We start from the raw sequence: 25,560 nt of genomic DNA on the forward strand, positions 1-25,560 counted from the left end.
GACAAGAGGCAGTTGTCCTACACTGAAGCTGGGCAGATTACTACCTAATAAAAGGGGTGGGAGGGGAATTAGTTTCTCCAAGAGGCCAGTCAAGCACTGCCACAGGGACTCAGAAAGGTGTGCTGGTCTCTGTCCTCGCAGGTCTTCCATGATCCAACTGACAAAGCCCTGAGAAAACCGGTATGAATTCAGCATCGACTCTGTTTGGAGTAGGAGGCTGGACTGGAGCCTGAGTGCCCTTCCAAAATGAATTATTATACGACAGCTTGTATATGCTATGCAATCCAAGAATTTCCATTCTTGGAGATTCTTCTTTGGACTTATCCTTGTGATATCTGCAAGGTCATGCTCTTATACTTCTTCATGCTTAGAATATGCACACATAAGGCAATATTCAACTAATGTGATTTCATTTTTCCCAACTGCCCAGTTATTTATTGGTGGTCAGCATCTGAGGTGGGCTACAGGGCTAAGAATTGTCTGCTACACAGATGGCTGCGTTTGCAAACCAGACAACCACCTGGAAACTGATGACATCAGATCTCTGGATTATGGATACGCTGCAGCTTGGTCACTTGGTCAGTGCTGTGTGTATTACCCAAAGACCCTAATTCCCCCGGCTTTTTATAGGGTCTTTATTTTTGTCATCCTTATGAAAGTGTGCTGATGAGGGCCAGATTGCTTGTTAATGTGAAGATAGAGAGTATATCACATGGACAGTGTTTTCATAACAAATCGTGTATAGCACTTGCATAGGGCAGCTCATCTCCAGAGCTGAACGCTTTTGCTTGTTGCGTCCCGTTCTGCAACGCTGGTTTTGCAAAGCCCAAGCAATATCACAACACAGCAGGAAATGGAGGCGGGGCAGCGCTTTCGCGCTGGTTTCTCAGCGGTTCACACGTGGGCCGGGGCAATCTCGGGCCGTGGGGCGGGAGGCAGCTCGAGTAGGGCAGCACCCGGGCTGCCGGGGCCCCTCCTCCGTGCGAGCTGCGGCCGCGCTCCCACCGCAACCCAGCGGCGGTGGCGGGAGCCGGGCCGGAGCGCCGCCTCGCGCAGGCGCCGTTAACCGAGCGGCTCGCGAGATGGCGGCGCTGCGCGTGCTGCGGCGGGCGGCGGGGGGCGCGCGGCTGTGCCGGGCCGCCTCGGGGGCGCGCCCGCCCCCCGTGCCCCAGCGCATCCAGGAGAAGCGCCGAGCCGCGCTGCTGGGCGGCGGGCAGGCCCGCATCGACGCGCAGCACAAGCGGGTGAGCCGCGGGGACGAGAGCCCCTGCCCCGCTGGCCCCACGGCGGCGGCCCGGCCAACCCGCCGCCGGGCTCCGGAACGGCGCGTTTCCGCTTCGCGACTGCCTGGCGGGAGGGGTGGTCCCAGGGCCCCCGGAGACCCGCTGGCTGTGGGGGCGGTAGGGCGAAAAGCGCCCGAAGTCCGGGGCGGCTTTGCGATTCAGTTGCACAAGCCGTTTTGCGGGGGAGCTTTAGTGAAGCGGCATGAAAGTCTGTATTGTCTGTTACTGCAGGCGAAAAAAAGAGAAATCTTCCTTTACATCAGCTTTGTCACCGAAACTGGCCGCGGTGCACGTGTGAGGGGTAGCATAGGCAAAAGGTGAAACTTCTATCATGTGCTGATAAGTTCTAGGTTGCCGTCCAGCACAGCTTCATTTTTTAGGCTGCTGTTGCAAATCCAATCTGATCTTGAGCTGAGCTCAAAGGGTGGAAGTAAGGCAGAGGAAAAGACAGATGGGAAGGATGACAGCAGCTGCATTTTTAGACTATTGCCTCTGTTCAGAATTTAGACAATGCTGAGGGTAATGACAAGTGTCTTTCTGTTTAGTTTTTCTTGCTGGGATGTCTTTTCTGTTTAGAGCAAGGCCCTAGTGGTACCAGGATGGCTGTAGGCATCAAGGAGATAGCAATAGCAATGCACATGAATGATCAGTTTGCCTATCAGCACTTTCCCATCCATCCTTATGCAACATCTGGAAAGAGTTACAGGCTCACTGAGTTACATTTGGGACACTGACATACCAATCTGCAAGCATTTCTGCATGCCTAGGGGCCTCATATGTCTTATGTTGTGTTTTATATAAAGTGAACCTACAGCTTACATTAGTCTTTCCTGCTTTTGTTGATTTTAATGAACTTTTGGACCCGCTACTCAGAAGTTTTGCAGAGAAGCTGAGCTATGTTTTAACATCACATGGAGTTGTGATCACACTATCTCCTAAATAATTCAACCCAGGCGCCCTGACCTTCATGGACAGATACTTACCTGAGTTGGAAATGACAAATTTTATTGAAAAGTTAAGATAACTTGAACTTTGCAGCCATTGATTACGGCATGGCATCATTAGTACTGAGCAAAGGACATGCATATCTGGTCAATTGATTATGTTCTTGGCCCTGACACTACTTTTGCCTATACCAGTGTCTGACAGAAAAAAAGAGCAAAGGGGTTTTGTCGGAAAATCCCTGCAGGTGGTCTTATTTCCTTTTTCTTCTCATTCGCCTCAGTGAGATATCGAACATGGTGAATTGAGGCTTGAACTCTTGGTATGGACTGGTTTAGCTGTGGAAGGGTGCCATGCCTAAAAATAGAAGGCCTTAATAGCAGCATTTAAATGTGTTGGTAAAAATAGCCGTGATGCTATTATATCTTGTTAAAAAGACTCTCAGATTGTTTCCTTTATCTCGCAGTAGTGCTGTTCCAATAGTCAGCCTTCTTCTCAAAGTCTGGCTTGCATTATGCTTGTTTTTAAGGAGGATAATCACTATGTAGACTATTTCCAGCTTTGAGGACGCACAGTTGCTTAATGTGCCACACATAGCTGATCAAGTGAGGCTGTGTTTGATTAAACTATGTCCAGTGCAGAGCCAGAAGCACCTGACGGCTGTATTAATTGTTGCTTGCTCCCTTTCAGGGAAAGCTAACAGCAAGAGAACGAATTCTTCTGCTGTTGGACCCTGACAGCTTTGACGAATATGATATGTTTGTGGAACACAGATGTACTGACTTTGGGATGGACTCTGATAAGAATAAGGTATTTTTATATCATATATTTTATATATATGTTCTTTGCTGTTTAGCCAACCGGCTGATTGAAAATAGGCTCTTCTGTTCACATGTAATTTCTTTTGTTTTCTGTTTTGTTTTGTAAATTTCCTTTTATTACTTTCAGTTTCCATTTAACAACTTACATGGTTTGCTTTTCCATTATCTAAATTTGATACCTTTTTAGTAAGGTTACCTGTTTAGTTCAAATACCTCCCTAGATATTGTCTTAGATTTGTATTTTAAATAATAGAAGAGGCTGGAGAACTTTGTTGTTACAACTTTGTCAATGAAGTCAGATATGAAGAACAAATACAGGTTGATACTTCTGCCTCCCTACAGGTAACATTAGAGTTACAGGATGAAATAACTTAAATCCCTATTTTATGCCTGCCAAACTATAGAGTCAAAAAAACCCTTAGGGCCTTAAAATCTGATACGTTTGGAAATTCAGGCATTGATACTGGTCTGTTAGCACATTGCAATCTACTTGCTTACGCAGTTTTCAGATACATGGCCTTGTATCCTAAACTAACATGGCACATGAGGTTCATCACATGGAGGCAAAATCTATGGCTCTCCAGAGTGTCTTGCCATAACACTGATGTCTGATAAATCACTACATGGGAAAAGTATTTGGTTGTGATTTGATGCAGAAAGGAGCAAGGAACCTGCTGGTATGTGTAGGTGGCTGGTGCAGATATGCCTGTTCAGTGTGAATCTTCCTGTAGCAGAAGGCCCTGTTTGCTGTGAAGTATTCCGGTTTGGGGTACAGTGAGAAGCTGCTCACTATGTGCAACTGTACAACAACTACAACTTCTGTTTATGTGGTAATCAAACCAGTCCATCAGTTTTCAGTCCTTCAAGTCCCAGGACTGCATCCTCTGGATCCCATGGGCCCTTGAGAACTGGCAAAGGTGGAGGATTGGTTTTCGTTTTAGTAGCCAGGAGACTAATGTGACCTGGTTGTGGGAAGGATGTTGTGCTAGACCTTCTCTACTTTGAGTGTAGGAGCAAACATCTTTTCTTTTAAGTAATTTTTCGCACTGTTCCCCAGCAGACTGAAGTAAGTGCTGTGTTGCCTCTCATCGTACTACTTAATGCTGCATCCCACAGTGCTGATAACAAATGGCTGGTTTCAAAGACAAGAGGAGCAGCAAAGTTCTGAGAGTGACAAGAGGGTTAATTTTTTCCTTGTCCTTCAGAATTCACCTTTGAGTGAGCTGCAGATTGTGTTTACAGAGCTCAGTTTCACAACAGATGACCTAACTGTGGCCAGTGAGCTGGAATATTAGTTTAGCATTGAATTTCTCTGAGTTCCTGGAACTTTCTGGAAGTAGGGGGAGACTTGGACCTCGCATCCAGGCTATTCTGTGGGCTGCTTGAGCTTTTAGGAGGCATTTGTGTGAGACAGTGGCTGCAACTACAGGTGCGTTTCCTGCTGTTCTGTGTGCCCAGAGTTGGTAGCAGTGCTGTCTGTGCAGCCTGAGAAAAGTCATCAGACTGGTATGACCTTCCCGAGAGCAGATCACCTTGAGCATAAATGGCCCCTAGAGCGCACAATATACTTTTATTTTTTTTTTTTTCCTTTTCCTGTACCAAACAGCAAAAAGCACTTAAATGCTTGGAATTCCTTTATGACAGCTCAGTGAAGTTCCTTTTCTATTGTTGTCTTGAAGGACTTCTATTTATTTCCTTTACTAAAAAGTGAGACAACATAGATAAGCAGATTTTAAGATTCACAGCCTCTGTTTCCTCTTCCAGCTCTTTCTTCTTCCCTTATTTACAGGGCAAAAAATGGGACAGGTCAAGTTGAAGTATTTGTGGTGACTGTAATTATGTTTTTTGATCTTTCCAGGGCTGTTTTTCCCCTTTATCTCCTGTACCTCAAGACAGGTTTCTGTGTTGTGTCTATTCTTTCTAAAACATCAGTCCTGGTCCTGATAAAAAGTATATCCTGTCTCTAAGGACATTATTTGCCTTAACTCCAGATGTGCTGAAATTTGAGGGAATTGCAGAAATCACTAATCTTTACACCAATGCACAACTACTATGTGGTACTATGTCTGGTTTTCCTTTCCATGGCTGGGGGAAATCTTTGCGGAGCCCTTGTTGCAAACATGGAAGACCAGTCCTCTTGGAGAGTCAGTCTTTGCTTTGACTTAGTACTCAATAGAAGTCTGTGGGTTTTTTAGTGGATGTCATTGCTACTTTGACTTTTTTAGTTATTATTTTTAATCAGTCTCTTTGTTGTTAATGCAGTATCCTGGAGACAGTGTGGTGACTGGCCGTGGACGGATTAATGGGAGACTGGCTTATGTTTTCAGTCAGGTATGGTTTTCCCTGTTGTTTTTTAAATAGCATAAACTTATCCTTTGAAATAAATTCACCATGGTTCAGTGTGGCTGTGTAGTAATGTACCAGTTTACCTTTTATCTATGAGCATGTGATAGACATAACCTCCCATGGGAGGAAGCAGGGCACCTTCAGACAAGAAAAAGCAGAAAAGCATTTCTTGAAACTTTGTTGGGCAAGAATTGCAATTGTACACAGGGGTGAGGTTTAACAAGTGATGAATATAGAGCCAGTGGGAATGTTGAAGGGGTTGTGATAGCATATAAATACATAAAATATAATTTTTATGTTGAAATATACTTTTATATTAAAAATATTTTAGAGGAAACAGCAGAGGTAGAGATTTATCTTGTTTAGTCTTAATGCAATGAAAGAAAGGCTTTCTTTCCCATCATTGGTAACTGCTTCTCTGTTCTGGGCCACAAAGTAGCCTTTGTTCCATCTGCTGTCATGGCCAAAATGATTGCTGGGTGACCTTCGAGCAAGTCGCATACCCTGCCTTTTTTTCTTGGATATGTAGTTCTTCCAAGGAAGGGTACTGTTACGTGGGCCTTGAACATAAGATAGGAGCTGAATACAGACCTTAATTTTAGCAGAACACAAGTGGAGGGCAGTTTTTATGCTAAAATAATTTAAATGTGCCCCTTCATGATACACTTAAAAAAAAAAAAAAAAGATTTATACATAAAGACCTTTTTCTGCTCCAAATCGAGCTGCCGTATGAGACATTCCTTCCTTTTTGGTTCAACTACTAGTCATAGTCCCATTGTTCTCTGTCCACACAGTTTTTAGGGCTTTTTTGAGAGTAAGACTCAGGAATGCATCAGAGCAGCTCACCAGAAGTTGGCTCTGGGCTCCATTGGTACCAGTAGGTGTTAATATCCCCTTGCTCTTCTGGATCAGTCCCAGGGCCTCGTGTTGCTTGTTCAAGATGTTACTGCTCTGACCCAGGGGTAGCACCAGCAGTCAGGTTTAGCTGATACAGTCCCTGCAGCACCCATACAAGAGTAATTGACTCTTGAAGCATAACTCATGAATACATAATGATGGCATATTTTCAGGTTTTGATTTCTGCCTGTTTGCAGGCTTATCTTACTGCTGCCCCTTGCAGCGAGACTTTCACAGCTGAAATTTTTCCAGACTGCTCCAGTATTGGTAATGTCCATGAAAGAAGAGCATGTCTTTGTTGAAAGAGATAATGTTTCTGTGAAGAAAAACAAAAAAGGCAAATGAGGTGCAGTATGTTTGCGATTTTAGCGTAGAATCCACTGGCAAATGTGTATAGAAGATCATTTTGCTTGTAAAGGCTTGGATTGAACAGGATTGATCTGCAGGCTGCAGTAAGGGAGTCAGGCTGGTTTGGAACAGCACACCAAATACAGAGCATTGTAGGATTATACTCTTCACTTGCAACATTTTACTGAAATTATTCTTTTCCCTAATCTGAAAATTTGTTTTCTCTCCAGGATTTCACTGTGTTTGGAGGCAGTTTATCTGGAGCTCACGCCCAGAAGATCTGCAAGGTAATACTTCATAGAAGAAAATAAAACAAAAAATTATCAATGTCCTTTTCTTTCAATCTGTTGTATTAGTGAATTTGGAGAAAATGATTTGTGACTGACTTCAGTGGACACTGGCCTATGTCATGGCAACCTGAAAATGCCTGTCTCCTCCTGTCAGCTAAGGTCTGAAGGCAGAGGTGAGCAGAGGGGAGCCCTTTGGAAGCTCTTCAAGTCTAAGAGAGCTTTTCCAAGTAATACTCACTTTGTTTAAATTAACTTGCTTTTTCTGCTGTGCTACAAAACACAAGAGAGACTTGCGAAGTGCAAATACAGATTAACTAGCTATTGTCTACTGGAGAAACATGAAATGACTTGGTTGAAACTTTTTCCTATAAACAGTGCTATTGAAATGTGTCATGTTTATAAAAAAGCAAATGTAACACTAAACAATCTGAAGATAAACAGCTATACAACTTGGAGGTCACCCTGATACTCCGAGCTTGTGTTATCAGGCACTTGTGGCTATTTATTCTCATTTGTCTGCTTGTCTCACTGGAAAAGCTGGTATTTGAATCCCATCGGGGAAGACAAAAACTTTTCCATGCATGAGTGTTCAGAGGTGCGTGCTGATGAAAACTTCCTGAATTTTCATACTAGGCAATCAGGGACAAGGGTTTTGGTGCACATGGCCTTTTCTTCTGATGGAAAAAACTACTTTTTGGCATAGATTCATCAGCAGTGAGTGTGTGTAAAACTAGAAAACATAAAGGCTTTGAGGTGGATAGTAACTGCTTGGCTTTACGAAGTCTTGATATTACCTGTTCACACTGGAGCTTTGCAGTGTCTGTATTAGAGAGGGAGGTAATGGTACTGGAATGATGGGATGATTTCTGCTGGTTTTTTGATCTCTTGTTTCTAAAGAAGCAGCAACAGTGCTGGTAGCAGAACTAGAAAACAGTGTGAGCACTTCCTAGTTTGTACAGTTCTTGATTGGCATCAGTGGCAGATGCATCCAGAGGCTGAAGGCTCTGGATGCATCAATTGCTTTGTGGCTCAGAGTCTTTGAAGCTGTAACCTGGACAGTGGAGAGCTCAAAAAAGAGTGGCTGGGCGGTGTGGTACCTGTGTCATTTCTCTTAGTTTTTCTTGTTGGGCCGAATTCTGGGAAGCAGAAATCTGTTCTAAGAGAGACAATTGTGGCTCCTGCAAACCTTATCAGGGCCTTAAGGGGTGTAAAGTACCATAGAACATGGAAGCGAAGTTGCTCTCCCTTAGCTGGACATCTCTGGGGATCCACTCCTTTGGTGGTAATAATTTCGTTTGGGATTTTTTCCTGGAGTTGCAGAGAGGTAGCAGTATTTGGCATCATGTGGCAAAGCTCCAAGGTAAGTAGATCTGGGCTGCAGATTGCCTGGTACTGCTGCAGAAGAGCCTTGTGGTCTTTTAGACCACATTAAGTGCTTGTAATGGTTTCCCTCAAGCAGCAGAGATTTAGTGTGGCTCTTTTGAGAAATAGGTGCCCACTTGTGGTGGGGAACACTTTATAGCCTAGGTACATATGTGTGTCTGTGATGTTGTGTTTCCAGACAATTTTTGAGTCCATAAGATGAAAAAAAGTGTTTTTAGAATGCATCCTGAAATGTTCCCTATGAATACTGATATGGCAAAGAAAAGTTTCAAATATCTGAATAAATTTTCAGTAGTCTGAATGTGCATATTGATGTGTGTTTGAGAAGAACTTCAGTGTCTGGCAAAGCCTTGAAATAAATAATCCATCCATATATAGATCCCCAGAAAACAGCAAAAGGTGTCAGTGAACTTGCTTCATTAATCTGTCCTAATAGATAACAGACCTTCTAGGAAGAAGCAATAAATGTCAACTCAACTGATTTTTAATAAGGCATTTGATAATGCCTTGTGTGATGTTCACATAAGCAAATGAGGCCACGTGTGGTTCACAGAGCCTGTTTGCAATCCACACCGGTGCTTTTTAAATGTGGGATTGTATTTAAATTGCAAAGTCATTCTGCGTGGCTGCCACAGCAGTATTTCAACTTTTAAATGGACATCCAGACACAAAGCATGAAGAACCTCTGTTTTACGTTGAACGGCTGCAAGTGGAAACAAACCACTTTAGAACTATACAGAGATAGCTGTAATAGCACCAGTTTGTGTTCCGCTTGGGATTTTGTACTGCTAAGATTATGTTGATTTGAATGGGACCGAGTATGGTTACTGTGTTTCTAGGCAATCTAAAATTCATGGTTGATGCTGCAAGCACTCTGAAAGACAGGACTGAAGTTTTAAAAATCATAAGAAGTTAAAGGTTGTCCAAATTAAGGCATTATTTTGGTAACAATGATTGAAAGGGCGAATGCCAGGTAGGGAAAGCAACCTTGAAATTCAAAATAGGGATTGACTGACAGTGTGTAGTTTTACAGAAAATAATTTAGGAGTGAAAACAAATCTTGATGTTTAAGCAGATCTTAATGTGATATGCGTGTGCTATAGTTTTATGAAAATGGCAAATATTTTAGTGGGATCTAATAAGCAGGAATATTTTATGTAAGGAATGTAAGGAATTCAGTCCTCCCACGTAAGCCTCTGTTGGAGTATGGTTTATGATCTTGAGGCAAGTAACCAAAATGATCAGGAGTCTAGAAAATACGATGTCCAAAGAACAGGTGACTGAATTGAGGGTGCTTAGTGTCGAACATGAAGAGAAATAAGACTGAAGGGAGAGTTGAAGTACTTGAATGTTTATGATGCTGGAAGCACAGAAGTAGTTAATTGCTCTCTCCATCTACTGTATATCAAGAGAGAAGTAATGTTTCTAAATTTCCAGAGGAAAGACTTAGAAGTTCTTTGAGAAGACTAAGAAGGATAATCAAGTATTAGAATATACTGCTTAGGGAGATTACACCATCACCACTGCAATAAACTTTAAGATCTTATTAGACATACATGAGGGAGTGTTAAAGGTGCATTCGAGACTTCTTGTGAACAGAGATGGATTGAACCTCTCTGGTTCGAACTCCTGTGATTGTGTCACTTAGGACAGGGTTTGGATAAAGCAGTGTGAGTTTGGAGATGCACAGCTAGTAAGGCAGATGAATATTAAAGGTCATGAGAGCGCTTAAATGTGTATCTTTTAGCCTCCAGTCTAAAGAATCAAAACATGATGCCCCATAAGCAGTTAGTGACTGTGACAGTTAATACAAGTAAAAGAGAAGCTGAGCGCTTTCTAGGCATTTCACAGTCTGACATGTCTGGGTATTTTGCTGGGGGATGTACTTTTTGGGAGTTGATTGCTTTGGGGTTTTAGCTTAGCTAGATGAATAATCAATAATAATGTGTATTCATCACTAGATCATGGATCAGGCTGCCATGGTTGGAGCACCAGTGATTGGGCTGAATGACTCTGGAGGAGCCCGTATCCAGGAGGGAGTGGAGTCCTTGGCAGGCTATGCAGATATATTTTTGGTAAGTGGGCTGCTGGATGACCAGGGAGCTTGGTACCCACAAAGGTGGATAAAGTCTTTCTTTACTCAAGTCTCTGTAAATAAACTTGTAGATTGTTATCACCTATTTCAGCCAGCGTTACCTGGTGGAGAAAGAAGCATATATGAGGGCTTCTGAGACCTGGAGTTCTCTTATTGCCTTTGGGCAAATTACTGTACCTCCTAGTTCCATTTACCTTGTAAAACATTGTGATTCAACAAAAACCTCTGTAGGAATTGCACTGTATACTGAGCTTTGTCATAAAAATGAAAGAATAGGCAATTTACTTAATTGGAAAAAAACCTCAGACAATTATATAACTTTCTGATCCGCACTAAAATATGGCTTGCCTGTGTTGGCATGTAATTTCTCTCGAGTATTCATCTGTTTGTCTGGGGCAGGTGTGCATGCTGTAGTTCACAGGGTGTTTTGTTAGGTGGCTGATGGTTGCGATCCACCACCAGCTGTCTCTGTGTCTCCTCTGAAAGGCAGACTTGTTAAGAATTTCACACACCAGATTTATTTTCAATAGCGCTGATAAAAGGTGAAATATTTCCACTGCAGAAAGAAGAACTTAAAGTAAATAGATACTATGAACTTGAAGAAGACCTGAGAAACTTGGATCAGAAGCACCAAGTGCCTGTTCTGTGGGGTAAAAAAGAAAACAAAAAAGTTCTGTTTTGTTTTGTTTTTAAAGATACAAGTCAGAGGTTTCTCTTCAAAGAACAGTATGCAGTACAATGTTAACCTTACCATTTGGTGACATCCAGTACTGATTGGACTGGTGAAAGATTTATATTTCTACAGTATTTCTGTGGCTAATGCAAGAATTTTTCCTGTAGACATGCTACTGTTCATTTTTTCACTGAAATTACATTGGTTTATATGCTACCAAACCACACAGTTTCAAGGTGCACAAAACGTAAATGCAATTGTGCTTTCAGTAGGATGACAAATTAGTCAGATGCTAACAGTCTTTTGGATTGGTGCAATCTGAGATGATGCTGTTGAACAGTTACAGAAGTCGATTCTAATCCCGCTGAGCAATGAGCAAGGTAAACATTTGTTTGGACAACTTGCTGCCCGTGTTGGTGTACAGCAGTAATTCACCGTTGTGTAGAACTCCAGCTCGTGCAGGAATCTGATTTTAAGAAAATCTCTGCCACAGTTGGTTAGTAACACATACTTCTACCTCTGATAGTGTACATATAGTTCAAATTTCAGGTGCGTGCACTTCTCACTACTCCAGGCTCAGTGAATTTTTTGCCCCTGCAGCATCTATTGAAGTCTCACATTCCATCTTCCTTTGCAGTCATTGCATGGTATATAAAACCAAATGTATGGGAACAGAAAGAAGCAAAACAGTAGCAACAGAATTATTTTGCTTTTGTTTGCATCAAGACGTTCTCTCCAGATGTTTGTCTACTGGGAAATAAAGCAAGCTGTCCTCTCCTGTTTGTGGTTGTGAATTCTTGCAGAATCTGTGAACAGACTTAAAGATGCACTTTTTTTGGTGAAACTAGATGTTTTGTTTTTTTTTTTCCTATTGCAGAGAAATGTTCTGTGTTCTGGGGTAGTTCCCCAGATCTCCCTCGTTATGGGTCCTTGTGCTGGTGGAGCTGTGTATTCACCTGCTTTAACTGATTTCACGTTCATGGTGAAGGTAAGGGTGGAGTATCTCCTGGCCTGCTGCTGGTCACATTGATCAGACACAAACTGACCCCACATGAAGGTTCTCTTTTGAGATGGTCCCCTGATCTGGATTAAGTTATTTTTTTCCCCGAAAAGTCAAGAATAACTTTCCCAGATAACCTGTGGATAGCTGCATTTTCTGTAGATTTTTAATATCATGCATTAAGGTTTTTTAAGAAATTCATCCCTATGTTCTACTGTTTCCTTATTTTGGGGAAGGTCTTTAGAGACTGGGGTTTTCCTGAGGTGCTTTTGCAGCTTGGATCTAGCATTTACTGTGTTTTTTTGCTTTGTTTTGCTCCCCCAGGATACATCCTATCTATTCATCACTGGCCCCGATGTAGTGAAGTCTGTTACCAATGAAGATGTCACCCAAGAGCAGCTTGGGGGTGCGAAGACGCACACTGCTGTATCTGGTGAGAGCTGGGTACTTTACTTAACATACTAACTGCTCGTTAAAGGAGATGTTCAAGCGAAACAGCTGATTGTCTAGTGCATGTTTTTGTACTTGTGGGTGTCACTTGAGTCTAAGTGATAAAACTCTACTTAAGCACAGGATCTTACTCTGTATAGGGTATTCTTGCCAGTACTTTTTAGTAATGGAAAACAAAACAGGAAAAGTGGGAGTGTGGGAGAGTTCTGGGATTTGGAAGAGAAAATGGCAAATCCACAAAAGACTCTGGAAGTGGGAAGGTTGTCAGAGGGCAGGGCTTAGCAAACAGGCTTGGGGTGCTGTGGCTTTTTCTGTTCCTTGTCCAAATTTGCATGGGTTGAAAGATTCTTACCAATGCCTTGTTTGCTTACTAACATGATTGATTGAACTTCTTCAGTATAAACCAAGTGGCAGTGACAGATGAAACACTTTTTTCTTTTGCCCTCTGGAAAAACTTTGTGATTCACAAAATCTTCTTGAGGCTCAAAATGACTGTGGGATCTCAAATTCTATCTGGATTGGTGATGAACCAAACCACACACATAGACACTGCTCAGATCCAGCATTTATAAAAGAATTTGTAGTCCAAAGCTTGAGTGCAGCACAGTAACCTGGATTGAATTCCAGAAGGCTGGGATCCAACTAGGTCTGTGACAGCTGATAAACCAGCTTACGTTATTTTAAATATGAGGTCAACAATCCAGACCCGTTAAGGAGGAAGTCTGATACAGCCACACATTTTCTAGATATTTTTAGCTGGTCAGATCTGGTGGCTTAAAACTCCCAATTGTTAATACCTTGAGTTTAAAAATTTTTGCTGTTACTACTTTGTATCTTTATTGGTACATACTTGAAAGGGAAACCTTGCAAAATAATTTAAATAACTGCCTGTTTCTTTCCAGGAGTCGCTCACAGAGCCTTTGAGAATGATATAGATGCTTTACTTAATCTCCGAGAGTTCTTTAATTATTTACCTCTCAGCAACCGTGATCCAGCTCCAGTCTGTGAATGCCATGATCCGAGGTAAGAGGAAACTGGCTGAAATGTCTGGTCTGTCCACCAAATTTCATGGTTTCTCTGGCTAAATGAGTGTTTTATGTCTGGGATCTTGGCTGATAGTTCTGCATTGTGGTATATGTATATCAGAAGTGTTTCAATATGCATGTGTAGATACGTATGTGCTCACTGATAGATGTAATATTTAAGTTTCTGAAAGCCATGGTGTGCAGGGAAAAGTACTGTGTACAGATGGGCTGTGACAGTCCTTGGAACAAGCAAGCGAGGCAGGAGATAGCGTAGTGAACAGAAGTGGGGAGAACTTGCCCTGCTTTGTCAGTCTGTTGGGTAAGTTCTGCTCAGTAAGGTTAGAGTTGAGGAAGCAACATGGAGGCAGAAAGTTTTCTGTATTAGGTACTTGTCTGTCAGGCTCCTTGTGTAGTTGGCAACTTAACAAAGGACGGACTTGAGTCCTTTCAAGAGGGGAGAAACAGTGACCGTCTGGATTTTAATCAGGGAATTTTTCCAAGAGATAAAGCCAGAGAGCCAGCCCAGCATTGTTTGAGGAGCCAGTGGTGTTAAAGACAGAGTGTCAGGGCACTTGAAAGCCTTTTTACTCGAGATCCAGTTGCACCCCCAGTTCAGCCCTCTCTGTAGGGAACCTGTAAGAGGTTGTTGCCCTCTCCGGTATGGGAGCTGCTCCTGATGTTGTTCCTTTCAGTTCTTTGTATGTGTGTGATCTATGTCTTGTCTTACATGCATGAAGATGTTCACATGTGAGTTGGAAGGTTTTCTCTTCCTGCTTCACTGTTCTTTGCAATGTCTTTGAAACAATTTGTTTGGGGAGGTTTGGGTTTTTTTTGATCCATTTAACAAATCAGTGCTCTGGTACCTGAAATACATTGTTCACTAATAGAGAAATAAATTTGCCAGTTGCTTTTAGAGAATGGTCAGAGTGGTCCTAATTTTTGCTAAGATGTTGGTCTCTAGGATTTTATTAAACTGGAAGACTGTTCCAGTTTGATAGTGACAAACCAAAGCAAATCCCTTATGTTATTTGGTAAATTTGAAGGATTGTGTCTGAGGTTATAATGTTCTTTCCAAGCATTCAAGAAGCTGTACTGGGGATAATTACCCTCTATAGACTTGAGTGTGATATTTTAAGTTCATTATAGAAACAATAGTCTGTTTGGCTTTTTTAATCAATGTATTTCATAATAGGTAGTTTATTTTCTTGTAAGAAGCTGTCATTTGCATTGTAGCTACTAATGTATGAGAGATTAGTTCTTTATTTTCTTAAGGGAGACAATCTTTTACAGGGCACCAGCTACAATATTAGAGAATCACAGTATAATAAATGCTCAGTAAGTTGTGCTAAGAACTTCAATTTAGTAGTCTTTGTACATGTGAAGACAGATCTATTTGTTGACTTTGCCTGGTTTTATAGCAGCATCTCCAATATTTCTCCCATTTGTGGTCTTAATGCTTACATTGGTAGTATTTCATCTGGACATACTGACATCTTAATAGACTCCTTTTGCTTTGAATTGATGTGTTTGTGTGATCCTACCACTGCTCCAGTCAAAGCCTGTCCCTCTAGAGTAATTATTTTCTTATTGTATCATTTTCATACCACAAAAAATTGCCTGGAATAATGCAAGTTAACTGTAACATACTTTTGTCTTCATCATAAAGTCCAGCAGCTGGTGGGTTGTGGTTAGTGTGTGGGGTTTGATGGTTGGTTGGTTTTTTTCTTCCTCTAGGTGGGTAGGTTCTTTGTGGTGTTGAAAAATGTCAGCCTTGGTTGCTGAAACTGCTCTCAATTGGAGTTTTGACATCAGTGGCCTGTGTTCTAAAGGGTTAGAAGGTTCCTTATAGTCCCAAAGTTGCCTGGTGGTGAATGTGTCCCCTGCCTTTGAAGGGTGTCTAGTTAATTGCATTTGGTATATTATATGGTGTGATTTTACCTTTATGTGTCTTTGACTATAAAAAATTTCATTTCCTCTGAAGCCTAAAGTATGCATATGGATTTCTGGAGGAGGTTATTATAAATTCTTAGTAACTGAGTACAGTTTCCCCTTTCTGTTGAATGAAACCCGATATTGCTCTGGGTGAGAGTGTCTCAAGCTGTTACAGGCTCGTTACTCTGCAGCACTGTGAATTTATCAGAGCAATAATCTAATTTTTCCACTTCTCTTATCCGCTGGGGTACCACAGACGATGGGCAGAACTTAGAGCACGTTCATATCTACTCTATGGACAAGAAAAAGGTTTAGGATGTTTTGTGGCTTGTGGTTTAGTATGATAAAATCAGTTGCTTTCATCAGATTAAGGTTTCGTTATTTTAAGAAGATATTTGCATGCAGTATTCCTAATCATGTGAAAAAAAATACTTGAAGTGTTGATATCGTGTTTTTTCTATTAATAGATGCATCTCTTGCTCTCTCGGCAAGGAGACGTGTCTCTCTAGCCCTGTGTGTGTGAGGGAACACAGAGACAGCCCTGGGCCTTGCATTATTAGTTTTTGCGTGATTTTGACAAACTGCAGATCACTTCCTTCAGTTTTAAATTGGGTGTCTAGAGCCTTGTGTTGTCTTGCTTTAAATGTACGAAATCACAGCATTGTTAAAATAGTGATTTAATAAGGACTCCACAGAAACGCCATTTATAATCAGTATAGATCAGTATTGTTATGGAATAACACAAATATAATAGTCCCTGGAGTCTTCTCAGTGATGACCTATAAAAATTGACACCCCTCATTGGGACTGCGAGTGAATCCAAAGACACAGTGAATGCAAACACTCATAGGTCCTTAATTAAGCTGATACGATCAAAGGTGGAGGTAACTAATAGTGTCAGCGGCTGACAGGGAGGCAGCATTTTTGTTAAATGTGAAGCTCCACATGACGTGCATCGTAGTTGAGTTGAGCAGAGTTAACAATGAAGATGCTTTAAACACAGCCCTCAGACTGCAGAAGCTGAGACCCCATGTGTTTTCCCCACCCGAGAATTTCTGCTTTTTTTGTGACAGGGGTGATAAGTGGAGAAGTTTCCTGTGGTTAAGTGTGTTCAAAAATCACAAGTGCACAGTGTGGGCCAGGAAAGGATCAGAGTTGTAAATGTTAGCTCCTAAACCCTGTGTGCTCAATAGATGTAGGTGTGTAACAGGGACCTTGCTCTGCCCTGGCAGAAATCGTTTTGCGTGCCCAGCTCTAAGGACTGGAGCCACTGGATAATTGGGCTCTTCTGCAGCTTGACCCTTGGTCCACCAAATCCTTTTCCCCAGGGCTGACTGGTGCCCCAGCACAGCGTCCCACATGCCTCCAGTGCCCTCTGCAGACTGCCATTTGTAGCACCCAAGTTCCTTGCTGATATTCCACGTGTGATATTAGGCTCTTCTAATCAAAGAGGAGAAATATTATTTCCAGGAGGTGGTTTCTTAAGCAGCAGTACTTGCGGAAGAGCTGTCTCCTTCAGGAGGGGGTTCATCAGGCTTTTGTCCTCCTGGTGCACAGCTGGCTGAGCCTCTGCCTGCTTTTTTTCCTATTATTTGCGAAGCAGTTTCCATGAAGTCTCTGAGAGGTGGAATTGTTTGCTTGAGTTTTTGGTCTTGGATGTTCATCTGATCTGTAAATACTGTTGCTCATGTTTATTTGTTTTCTTCAGTGACCGTTTGGTTCCTGAGCTGGACATGATCGTACCAACTGAATCTACTAAAGCCTACGATATGCTGGATATCATACACTCCGTAAGTCTGCTAGTGTGAGCATTGTTGAAATGAATACGGATATATTTATATTCTGTGTCTAAATAATTGAAAGAAACCAGTACAATGGCACTGAAGATAAACTGTTTAGTCTTCACAAGTTACTGTTTTTAACTTTGTAGTAGCCATGGATGAAGGGACAATGTAATCTACAGAAAAAAAGATTGTATAATAGCAGAATAAAGGAATCCTAAGATTTATTTTCAGGATACATCTTCTTATGCTGCATGCATAACAGTACAGACAAAAGGTGCTGTAATTCAGTTTTCTGTCTGGGCTCAACAACCCGCTGCTTTGGAAACTTGCTTCCCTCCCTGCACCTTGTTACAACTGTCTTGAATTCTATCACTTTTTTTTATAAAAGGTGATAAGCTACATAGAGTACACTGAAAGACTTACCATTCTCTGTTTATTCCAAGAGACCACTATGTACACAGACAATACAAGAATATACTTATTTTAATTACAAGTCAAGCACTCAGAAGCTTGGAAACTCCGATACTGAAGTTTCATTAAGTGAGGCAAATACTCGGAGGTTGGCAGGGAAGCAAACATCATACTTTTTTTAAAAAAAAACCTGAAAGCCATGCAATGTATAAATAATGGAGATTTTATTAAAGCAGCAGTGGCAATGCTGGTAATTCTCTTGCCTGACTTTGAGTACTTTACTTCTCCAGTATTAACAACTTAATACGTGATAAACACTTGGGCAGAGACCATGGTTGTGAAAGAAGTTTAATCACATGAAACAGTTACAGCCCCCTGTAGAGCACCCTGAGGGGCCACGTTTTGAATAGTAAAATTTCCAGCTGCTGCTTCTACCACTCAGGTGTGGAGTGGCCGATGCCCCAGGGCTCTGAGGTGGATGGTGAAGCTCCATTTCTACCAATATGTTTGTAGGATCTTTACCAATTTCTCCCTTTTGCTATTTTATGTGACTCTTTATCCCCACATGTTCATTCAGCTAACAGGTTTCAGTTTGGAATGGGCTGCATTTAGACTCATTTTCGTAGAGAAAGCAAGCTCAGGATGTTTTTCATCTCTGGATTCTTCCATTTTGAATGTCAGTACTACCTCTTCCAGTGAAAAGGTGGCATTTAAGAAAAAAAATCTTAGGTGAATTAGGGGAGAAAACAAACCAAACCCTCCCACAGACTATGAGAAGTATTAAGGAAAGAAGTAAGACTACTTGACTAATACTTAATGTTTCCACAACTTTTCATTTGCCTCAGTCTCAGAAATGACTGGCAACTGCAGCCTGCGTAGGCAAAGTTGTCATAAACAGTTGAAAACAAGGAATTCTAGTCGGAAACAGGAGGCAGCTGTGTATAGGTGTCGCTACTGCTCCACGTATAATTATGATCTCTTTGAACAAGTGAATTTTGATGCTGCGTTCTACCCCGGTGGATGTGATCTGGCAGAGCACACGCTGGAACCCGAGTCCCGAAGCACAGTTGCCAGGGGCTGAGGTCCCAGACGTGGTGCCCGTGCTCGTCTGGTGCAAATAAACGTGTTTCTCCTTTCACCCGCAGTGAATTTGGGGCAGATGTACCCAGCAGTGCAGCTGGATTGCCCTCTGCTAATGGAGTGAGCTTGCAAAGAAAACCGTCTGTATTACACGTTGTGGGGAGTTTTGGAGCTCCATAAAGCACTATTTGCTTTTTATCACTGGAAATTGTTCCTTAAAAGTGTAGCCTGCCAATAATTGAGAAAGAAGTTCTTAACACCTGATTTCTTATAAGCTAGGAAAGAAGGCTACTGCAGAGAAAATGTCATAAAGATTTTCTCTGTTGGAATGCAAAAGTGGCAGTTGTAATAATACGTGCAGCACTAGTTACTTCCAGGAATGAAGGCTGCAAAGACAACTGAAAGGTTTCTTTATTCTTTTTTAATTTTGCAAGTTCTAAAATGTTTTAAAAGTTCTGATAGTAACGCAACTGATTTGTGTTTGCTTGTGTATATACATACACATATATCTGTCTGCCTCTCACCCTTGCAGATTGCTGATGAAAGGGAATTCTTTGAGATCATGCCTTCCTACGCCAGGAACATTGTTGTCGGATTTGCCAGGATGAATGGCCGAACTGTTGGGATAGTGGGCAACCAACCCAAAGTGGCATCAGGTTAGAGTTGCCTCTGCGAGTCCAGTGTGAAAGGTTTTAACAGTGTTTTAGCATCCTCTTTTGTGGTTTTTTTTGAGCGCTTTGTATGGCTGGCTGAGAGAGTTTGTTTTGTATGGTCCTCCACTCATTCTGTGTTTTTTCTACCGCTTTCTTGGTGTTGAATCTCATTGAAATACAGCTGTGACATGTTTAACTGAAAAGCAGTTGATCTCTTTAGTGGATCACGAAGGTGATGTTGCAGTGTCCGACACCAGAGGTGTGGTAGGAGCACACAAGGAGGCGGGGTACAAGACCCGTTTGGCAGCAGCCTCCACTTAACCAGGTTAAGCATAACATGGAAACTACATCCTCCCTGCCACAGCATCAAAATCTTCTTTCACTAATTAGGACTTCATGTTTACTCCTTAGTTTTAAGGTTTTTGCCTTTTTGTTGGGGAAAACTGGATGACACTGTGATGTTTTATTCTTTTGCTAATCTGAACGCGATATGATACTAGACAGCAGGTTTTACTGTTACTTTAGTCTTCATTTGATATTGTCAATTTTAAGAAAGATTTCCAATATTTCAGATAGATGTTCATATACAAAATGTGTTTAGGTTTAATGTAACAGCACATAATGTAATTTGGAATGACACTGAAACAGAACACAAATACTTTGCAGCATGTTTAGCAATAATCCTGATCTCAAAATATTAGTGGACTTTTTTTTTAATTGACAACTCTTTAGCCTCTCAGTATGACTGATCTGAAAAAATATCAGTAAAGGGAAATTACAGAATAATACTTTAAATTACAAGAATATAATTGAAACGGCTACTTTTGGGGATAGAAAACTGTATGTACAGTGGTCAAAAAAATGAAATGAGTGGCTGTTGAATAGATTGTACTCTAATCTTAGTTCTAAACCAATCAGATTATCTACAGATAAGCATTTGTTTTGTTTTAAGATGACAATACAGCTAAAACAGTGTGATTTTTGACACTGCAGATAATTGGAATGGTTAACACCTTACTCTGTTTTCTTCAGGGTGCTTAGACATAAATTCTTCTGTGAAAGGAGCCCGCTTTGTTCGCTTCTGTGATGCCTTCAACATACCTCTGATCACTTTTGTGGATGTTCCTGGATTTTTGCCAGGTATGCCTTGCCATTCTATTTCAGCTAGTTGTGAGGTAGTGGTGATGTTAAAAACCCATTTTAAAAACTCTGTAAGACATTTACTGTAGTAGACATAATAAGCCAGGCTTTAAAAATGCCACTTTTTGGGAGAGAAACTCTGTAATCTAATATGGTAGTCATCACACAAGGGTATTGAAATACGCAAGAAACTGCAGTGTGTAGCTATGCCATCGATACTGCTATCGGTGTGTTGAGATCAGGAAGCTTTGCTGAGCTTCCCTGTGGAGAGGGCTAGTTCATGAGTTAATGCTGAAGTGTTTAGGATGAAGTTAAAGGGGGGAAAAACATACTTTGTTGTCATTGAATCAGTTGTACACAAACCCCCTCCCCGTGTCTTTGAAGGCCTTGGTGCTTTCGTGCTCCAAGGTATTTTTCAGATCAAAACGCCTGTGATTCAGAAGCTTTGGGTGAATCAGTAAGAAAAGGTTTGAGATGAGACTTTGTCAGCATAGGCTATAGGAGCTGTTAATGTGAAAATGACCTATTAGAAAACAGGTTGTGTGAAGAATATAAATGTTATACTGACAGATATGCTAAGTCTTTCGTAGAATGGACTATAAAACTATTGTATAAAACCATGGTTTAACCTCAAGGCATTGAAATGTCACTAGTCAACATTGCAGTTCTTATTTTAATACAATGTATTTTGCATGTTTGAACAATGAGACAACACCGCTCGCGTGGAACAAGCAGCAGCTTAGTTTTCTTTAGCACTTCAGGGGCCACTACAGGACTCCAGATTTGGACAGCTGCTCAGAATCCAAGAGAAAGCTATTTCCATATAGCAAAAAAAAAAAGTAGTAACTTAATATTGCATAATATTGGTTTGAAAGTATATTAATGGAAGATAAAGAGAGGTAAAAGTAAAGACAACTGAAGCTTGATAGTAATGCTAGACTGTTGTATTTTGAGTTAGACAAGATCAATAAATTAGCAATAGACATTTCATTTTAAGTAATTAATGCTGAGGGTGGTGATCAGCTCATCTCCCCGTTCAGCAGAAAGAATCCATCACAGTGGGTCACAGAGGTGTACAAAACATCTCACAGTGTCGGTGAGCAAACACTTTAAATAGCCCCCAATTTAACAGGTGTGCACAGAGATGACATTTAAGGCATTCACATGCTGTAGCTGGATAAAAGCACAGATTTAGAACAAGTTTGGGACTGATCTATGACCAGAAAAGAGTTTTTGTTAATTGGCCATGGATGACAGTGTAAATAGCTCCAATAACAGTTGAACTGAGTTTACACTTGAGGCATTTTAAGTGGCTGGTTACTCTGTGCTAAGTGTGAAGTAGAAACGGCAGCTGTGACCAGATGACAAGGGCTGTGAGTGCTCCCCAGCTTCCAGGTGGAGCATCCCAGCTGTGTTCAGGCTGTTTCTTGGGATCAGGCTGTTCCGCTTTCCACTACTGGGAAGGTGCTGCGGGCTTGGCAGGTCCCACTGGCTGCAGGGAAATACAAAAGAACCAAAAGCGACGTTGCAGTTGAGAACAGACATTTGAAAGTGTAGGCACAAATTATTAGACACTCCAAGTATACTTGAAGGGAAGCATTAAAGTCAAGTCACCAAATAAATAGGCTACCAAAAAAGTTATTAAAAATCTTACATTAAAAAAAAAATCATCCATTAAAAAGCTCCCAAAGTACTCCAGAAAGCAGAAGTCAGTAGATGGATAAACTATTATAGAAAATGATTGTAGAGTTATATCCAGTGGTCTGAAATTCAGAAATCCTAGAAATAAACATAGGAGTGCTGTTTCTGAGTTAAGGCAGTTGGGCCCATGCTTGGGACAGGACTGGGTTGAATGTCCTATAACATGGATGACGTGCATTCCTATCCGCTCCATAGGACCATTCTCCAGAACACCTGCTGTGCAAATCCTTGCAGAGGTCTCTTTGAAGGTCCAGTATCCCGGGCCTGCTTGAGGTATGATCTAGAAAAAGAGGGGGTCTAGAAGAGTATATTTCTAGAGAGGTGAATATAGGTTGTCTTTTTTACCACTAGTCACATTTGGAGTTTTGCAGATTGTATTTTATTCCTAGGAAGAGACCATCTGGTGAGTGTTCTGGGCCTGTGACCTTACATACAAATACATGCTGCTTTTGGCTAGAGAGTTTTTGTGATGATGCTCAACATCTTATGGAGAACATTGATTGGATATTTACCCTGTCCTGGATGTTGATGTGGCTCTGGTTGTTTTTAGGTTTGCTGCTGGTAATGGAAAACAACAATTGCCAAACCACATACGGGGTTTTTGTGAATTCCCTTTTGTCGTTTGTAGGTACAGCTCAGGAGTATGGTGGAATCATACGTCATGGTGCAAAACTACTGTTTGCCTTTGCAGAAGCAACTGTGCCTAAAATTACCATCATCACCAGAAAGGTGAGTCGGCACAATTGCGCAGTGTTCTTTCAGAGTTCCTGTTTTCACTAGTAGCAACTTTAGTTATTGCGAAGCTTCCTCCATCGGTCCCGCTTCTGCTTTCTGTCCTTGTCACTTCTCCGTTTATCCCATCTGGTAACACATCTTTATGTCAGGTTACAAGAGGCCATTTCTTCTATTCTCAGAGTATGACCTCAGTGCCTTCATGCTTCTTATCTCTGCACTCCTCTGAAATGGCGTTTCTGCTCTTTGCTTTCTCCCTGAAATGCTTTCAGTCAAGTGTTTGTCCTCCATCACGTGGTGTGGACATGCCATCTGTTTGCACACACAAATCCTTCTCTGTTGTTGCCACTTCAGTCTCCTTTTCCACAGCTGGTGCTAGTTGTACCTTTCTTCTGCTTTGTTTGCAGGTTTAATGCTCACGTGGTTTCTCCTATTCCGTATACTTCTTGTCTTTGGAAGAGTAAAAGCCATTGCTACTGTGAGGTTATTCCACACTAATTAATCCCTTGGTTTTTTGTTGCAGGCCTATGGGGGTGCCTATGATGTGATGAGTTCCAAGCATTTAAGAGGAGACGCAAATTACGCCTGGCCCACGGCAGAGGTGGCAGTGATGGGCGCCAAGGTAAAGGCAGGCTGTCCCTCGGTGCTGTGCTGCAGCCAGCAGGGCCTTCACAGGGGTCAGAGGTGGCCTAGCAAGACGATGACAACTGGTCTTTCCCCTGTACTGGCTTACTGGAATGCACACTTAGATACTGGGTGGGGACTGGGACTGGTAAAGCAGTTTTCCTCTGTACGGGCTGAATTTCTGCCACTGACCTGCACACTTCGTCTTTCTAGGGTGCTGTCCAGATCATTTTCAGAGGAAAAGAGGCAGATGCGGAGGCTGAATATGTGGATAAGTTTGCAAACCCCTTTCCTGCAGCCATGAGAGGTACAGTTATCTCACACATCATGTCCCCTGTTTGAATTTGCTATTGCACATAGATAAATTTGTAGCTATTCAGCTTTTTGCTAATAAATAAGTTATTTAGGCAAGACATTTGTATCTGAGAAAGGTGATGTTTAACCATAACTTGTACACGTAAAGGAAAAATGCATCTAGACACAAAACACATCCTCAGTTGGAAAGAGACTGGTGAGATGTGGGCACTGCACTGAAAAGCGTATTTTCAATTTTGTAAATAGTAGAAAGCACCTCACAAGTCTGACTTCTCCGTAGAAGTACCTGTGCTTTGACAATCTATTTGACAGTTCTAGATGCAGACCAGTGCCCTTAAGAAAGGGTCAGAGTCTAGTTCAGTTCAGTGATGCTCCCTGGCACTTTTGGAGTAATTTCTTCTGCTATTTTTACTTCTGAATTTCACTCCCAGCATTGAAGCATTACCTGTGCTCCAGAAGGCAGCTCTGTAGCCTCTGGACTCAGCTCTGTTTCCAGTTATGCTGGCTTACTCCCTTGATTGGTTTTGTACTTTGTTTAAATCCCATTAACAGTGCCACAGGGCTGGGAGGACTCAGCTGTAACCATTCTGTACAGTGTTGCTCCCTCTGGTTTTGCACTAGACTGTCTATTACAGCTGTTAGAGCCAGACAACACCACCCTTGTGCAGTGCAAAGTCAAGGGATGTCTCTTCTGATCAACACTTCTGAACCTTTAAATCAGACTAATTAGTAGTAGATGGAAGGAGATGGTAAGTCTCAAACTTTGCAGTAACAGGTGCAGCACTCAGTGAGCAAAGCCCTCTCCTTAACATTTTTGGCTTGCTAACTTTTGCAAAAGTTAAACAAGTAAATGTTTCCAATTTAAAAATCATTGACACTGGAATATTTCTTTTTCAGGCTATTTTAAATTATTTTCTTAAGTTAATTTGTAACTTGTGAAGTGCTTAGTTCAAATACCGTTTTGGTTTTGCTAATTTACATTACATCCTAGATACAGAAAGCTGAGAGGCAAACTCTTCATGGTTGGTCAGGGTTTTTTTGTGTGTTTATTTTTTTTCAGGGTTTGTTGACGATATCATCCAACCTTCAAGCACCCGCATGCGCATCTGCCACGATTTAGATGTGCTGGCTAGTAAAACCCAGTCCAACCCCTGGAAGAAACACGCTAATATACCACTGTGAGTGTGAGGAGGGGCTTGGAAGCCATGGCAGTGTTCTGAAAACAAATACACTCTGTCTACTTCACAATGAAAATATATCTTTTCATTTTGATTTTTGCTAATGACTACCAATAAATCGTAGTACATATCTCTAATTTGGGGTCTTACCAGTTATCTCTGTAAAGCCCCTTTGGTGGGTTAATAATCAAGATGGCTTGCAGTGCCCACAGCAGGGGAGCTGTCACTGACTGCTCGAGGTCAAATGCTGCCTGGGCTCCTTCATTCCGCCAGGCATTGCTGCAGCCTCGCACTGCTGAGAAGTCACCTCTGCGGCGCTGAGCGCTGGCCCTGGGTCACCCTTTGGAGTCTGACTCCAGCCTCACAGTGAGAAAACTCCTGGGCTTGCATTTCGGTGCACTGAAATCCAGGCTTTGCTGATCTCAGCCTAACCTGTTCTGTTCCTCTGCTGGACTGT

General features: G+C 41.8%; 1 protein-coding gene across 1 annotated transcript; it reads left to right on the plus strand.

Annotated features, from left to right (window-relative positions):
• Nucleotides 1–1,082: 1,082 nt before the first annotated feature.
• On the plus strand, nucleotides 1,083–25,107 carry PCCB (propionyl-CoA carboxylase subunit beta; the record flags this gene model as incomplete). The annotated part of the gene is made up of 15 exons (XM_080349800.1): nucleotides 1,083–1,244; nucleotides 2,916–3,035; nucleotides 5,309–5,377; nucleotides 6,868–6,924; nucleotides 10,272–10,385; nucleotides 11,956–12,066; nucleotides 12,403–12,511; nucleotides 13,431–13,551; nucleotides 17,194–17,275; nucleotides 19,293–19,416; nucleotides 20,446–20,553; nucleotides 22,883–22,983; nucleotides 23,510–23,608; nucleotides 23,824–23,917; nucleotides 24,986–25,107. 15 exons carry the CDS (start codon nucleotides 1,083–1,085, stop codon nucleotides 25,105–25,107), a joined length of 1,593 nt encoding a protein of 530 aa, XP_080205926.1.
• Between the last annotated feature and the right edge of the window lie 453 nt (nucleotides 25,108–25,560).

This window comes from Nesoenas mayeri (genome assembly GCF_963082525.1).
Source record: "Nesoenas mayeri genome assembly, chromosome: 9".
Classification (NCBI taxonomy): Eukaryota; Metazoa; Chordata; class Aves; order Columbiformes; family Columbidae; genus Nesoenas; species Nesoenas mayeri.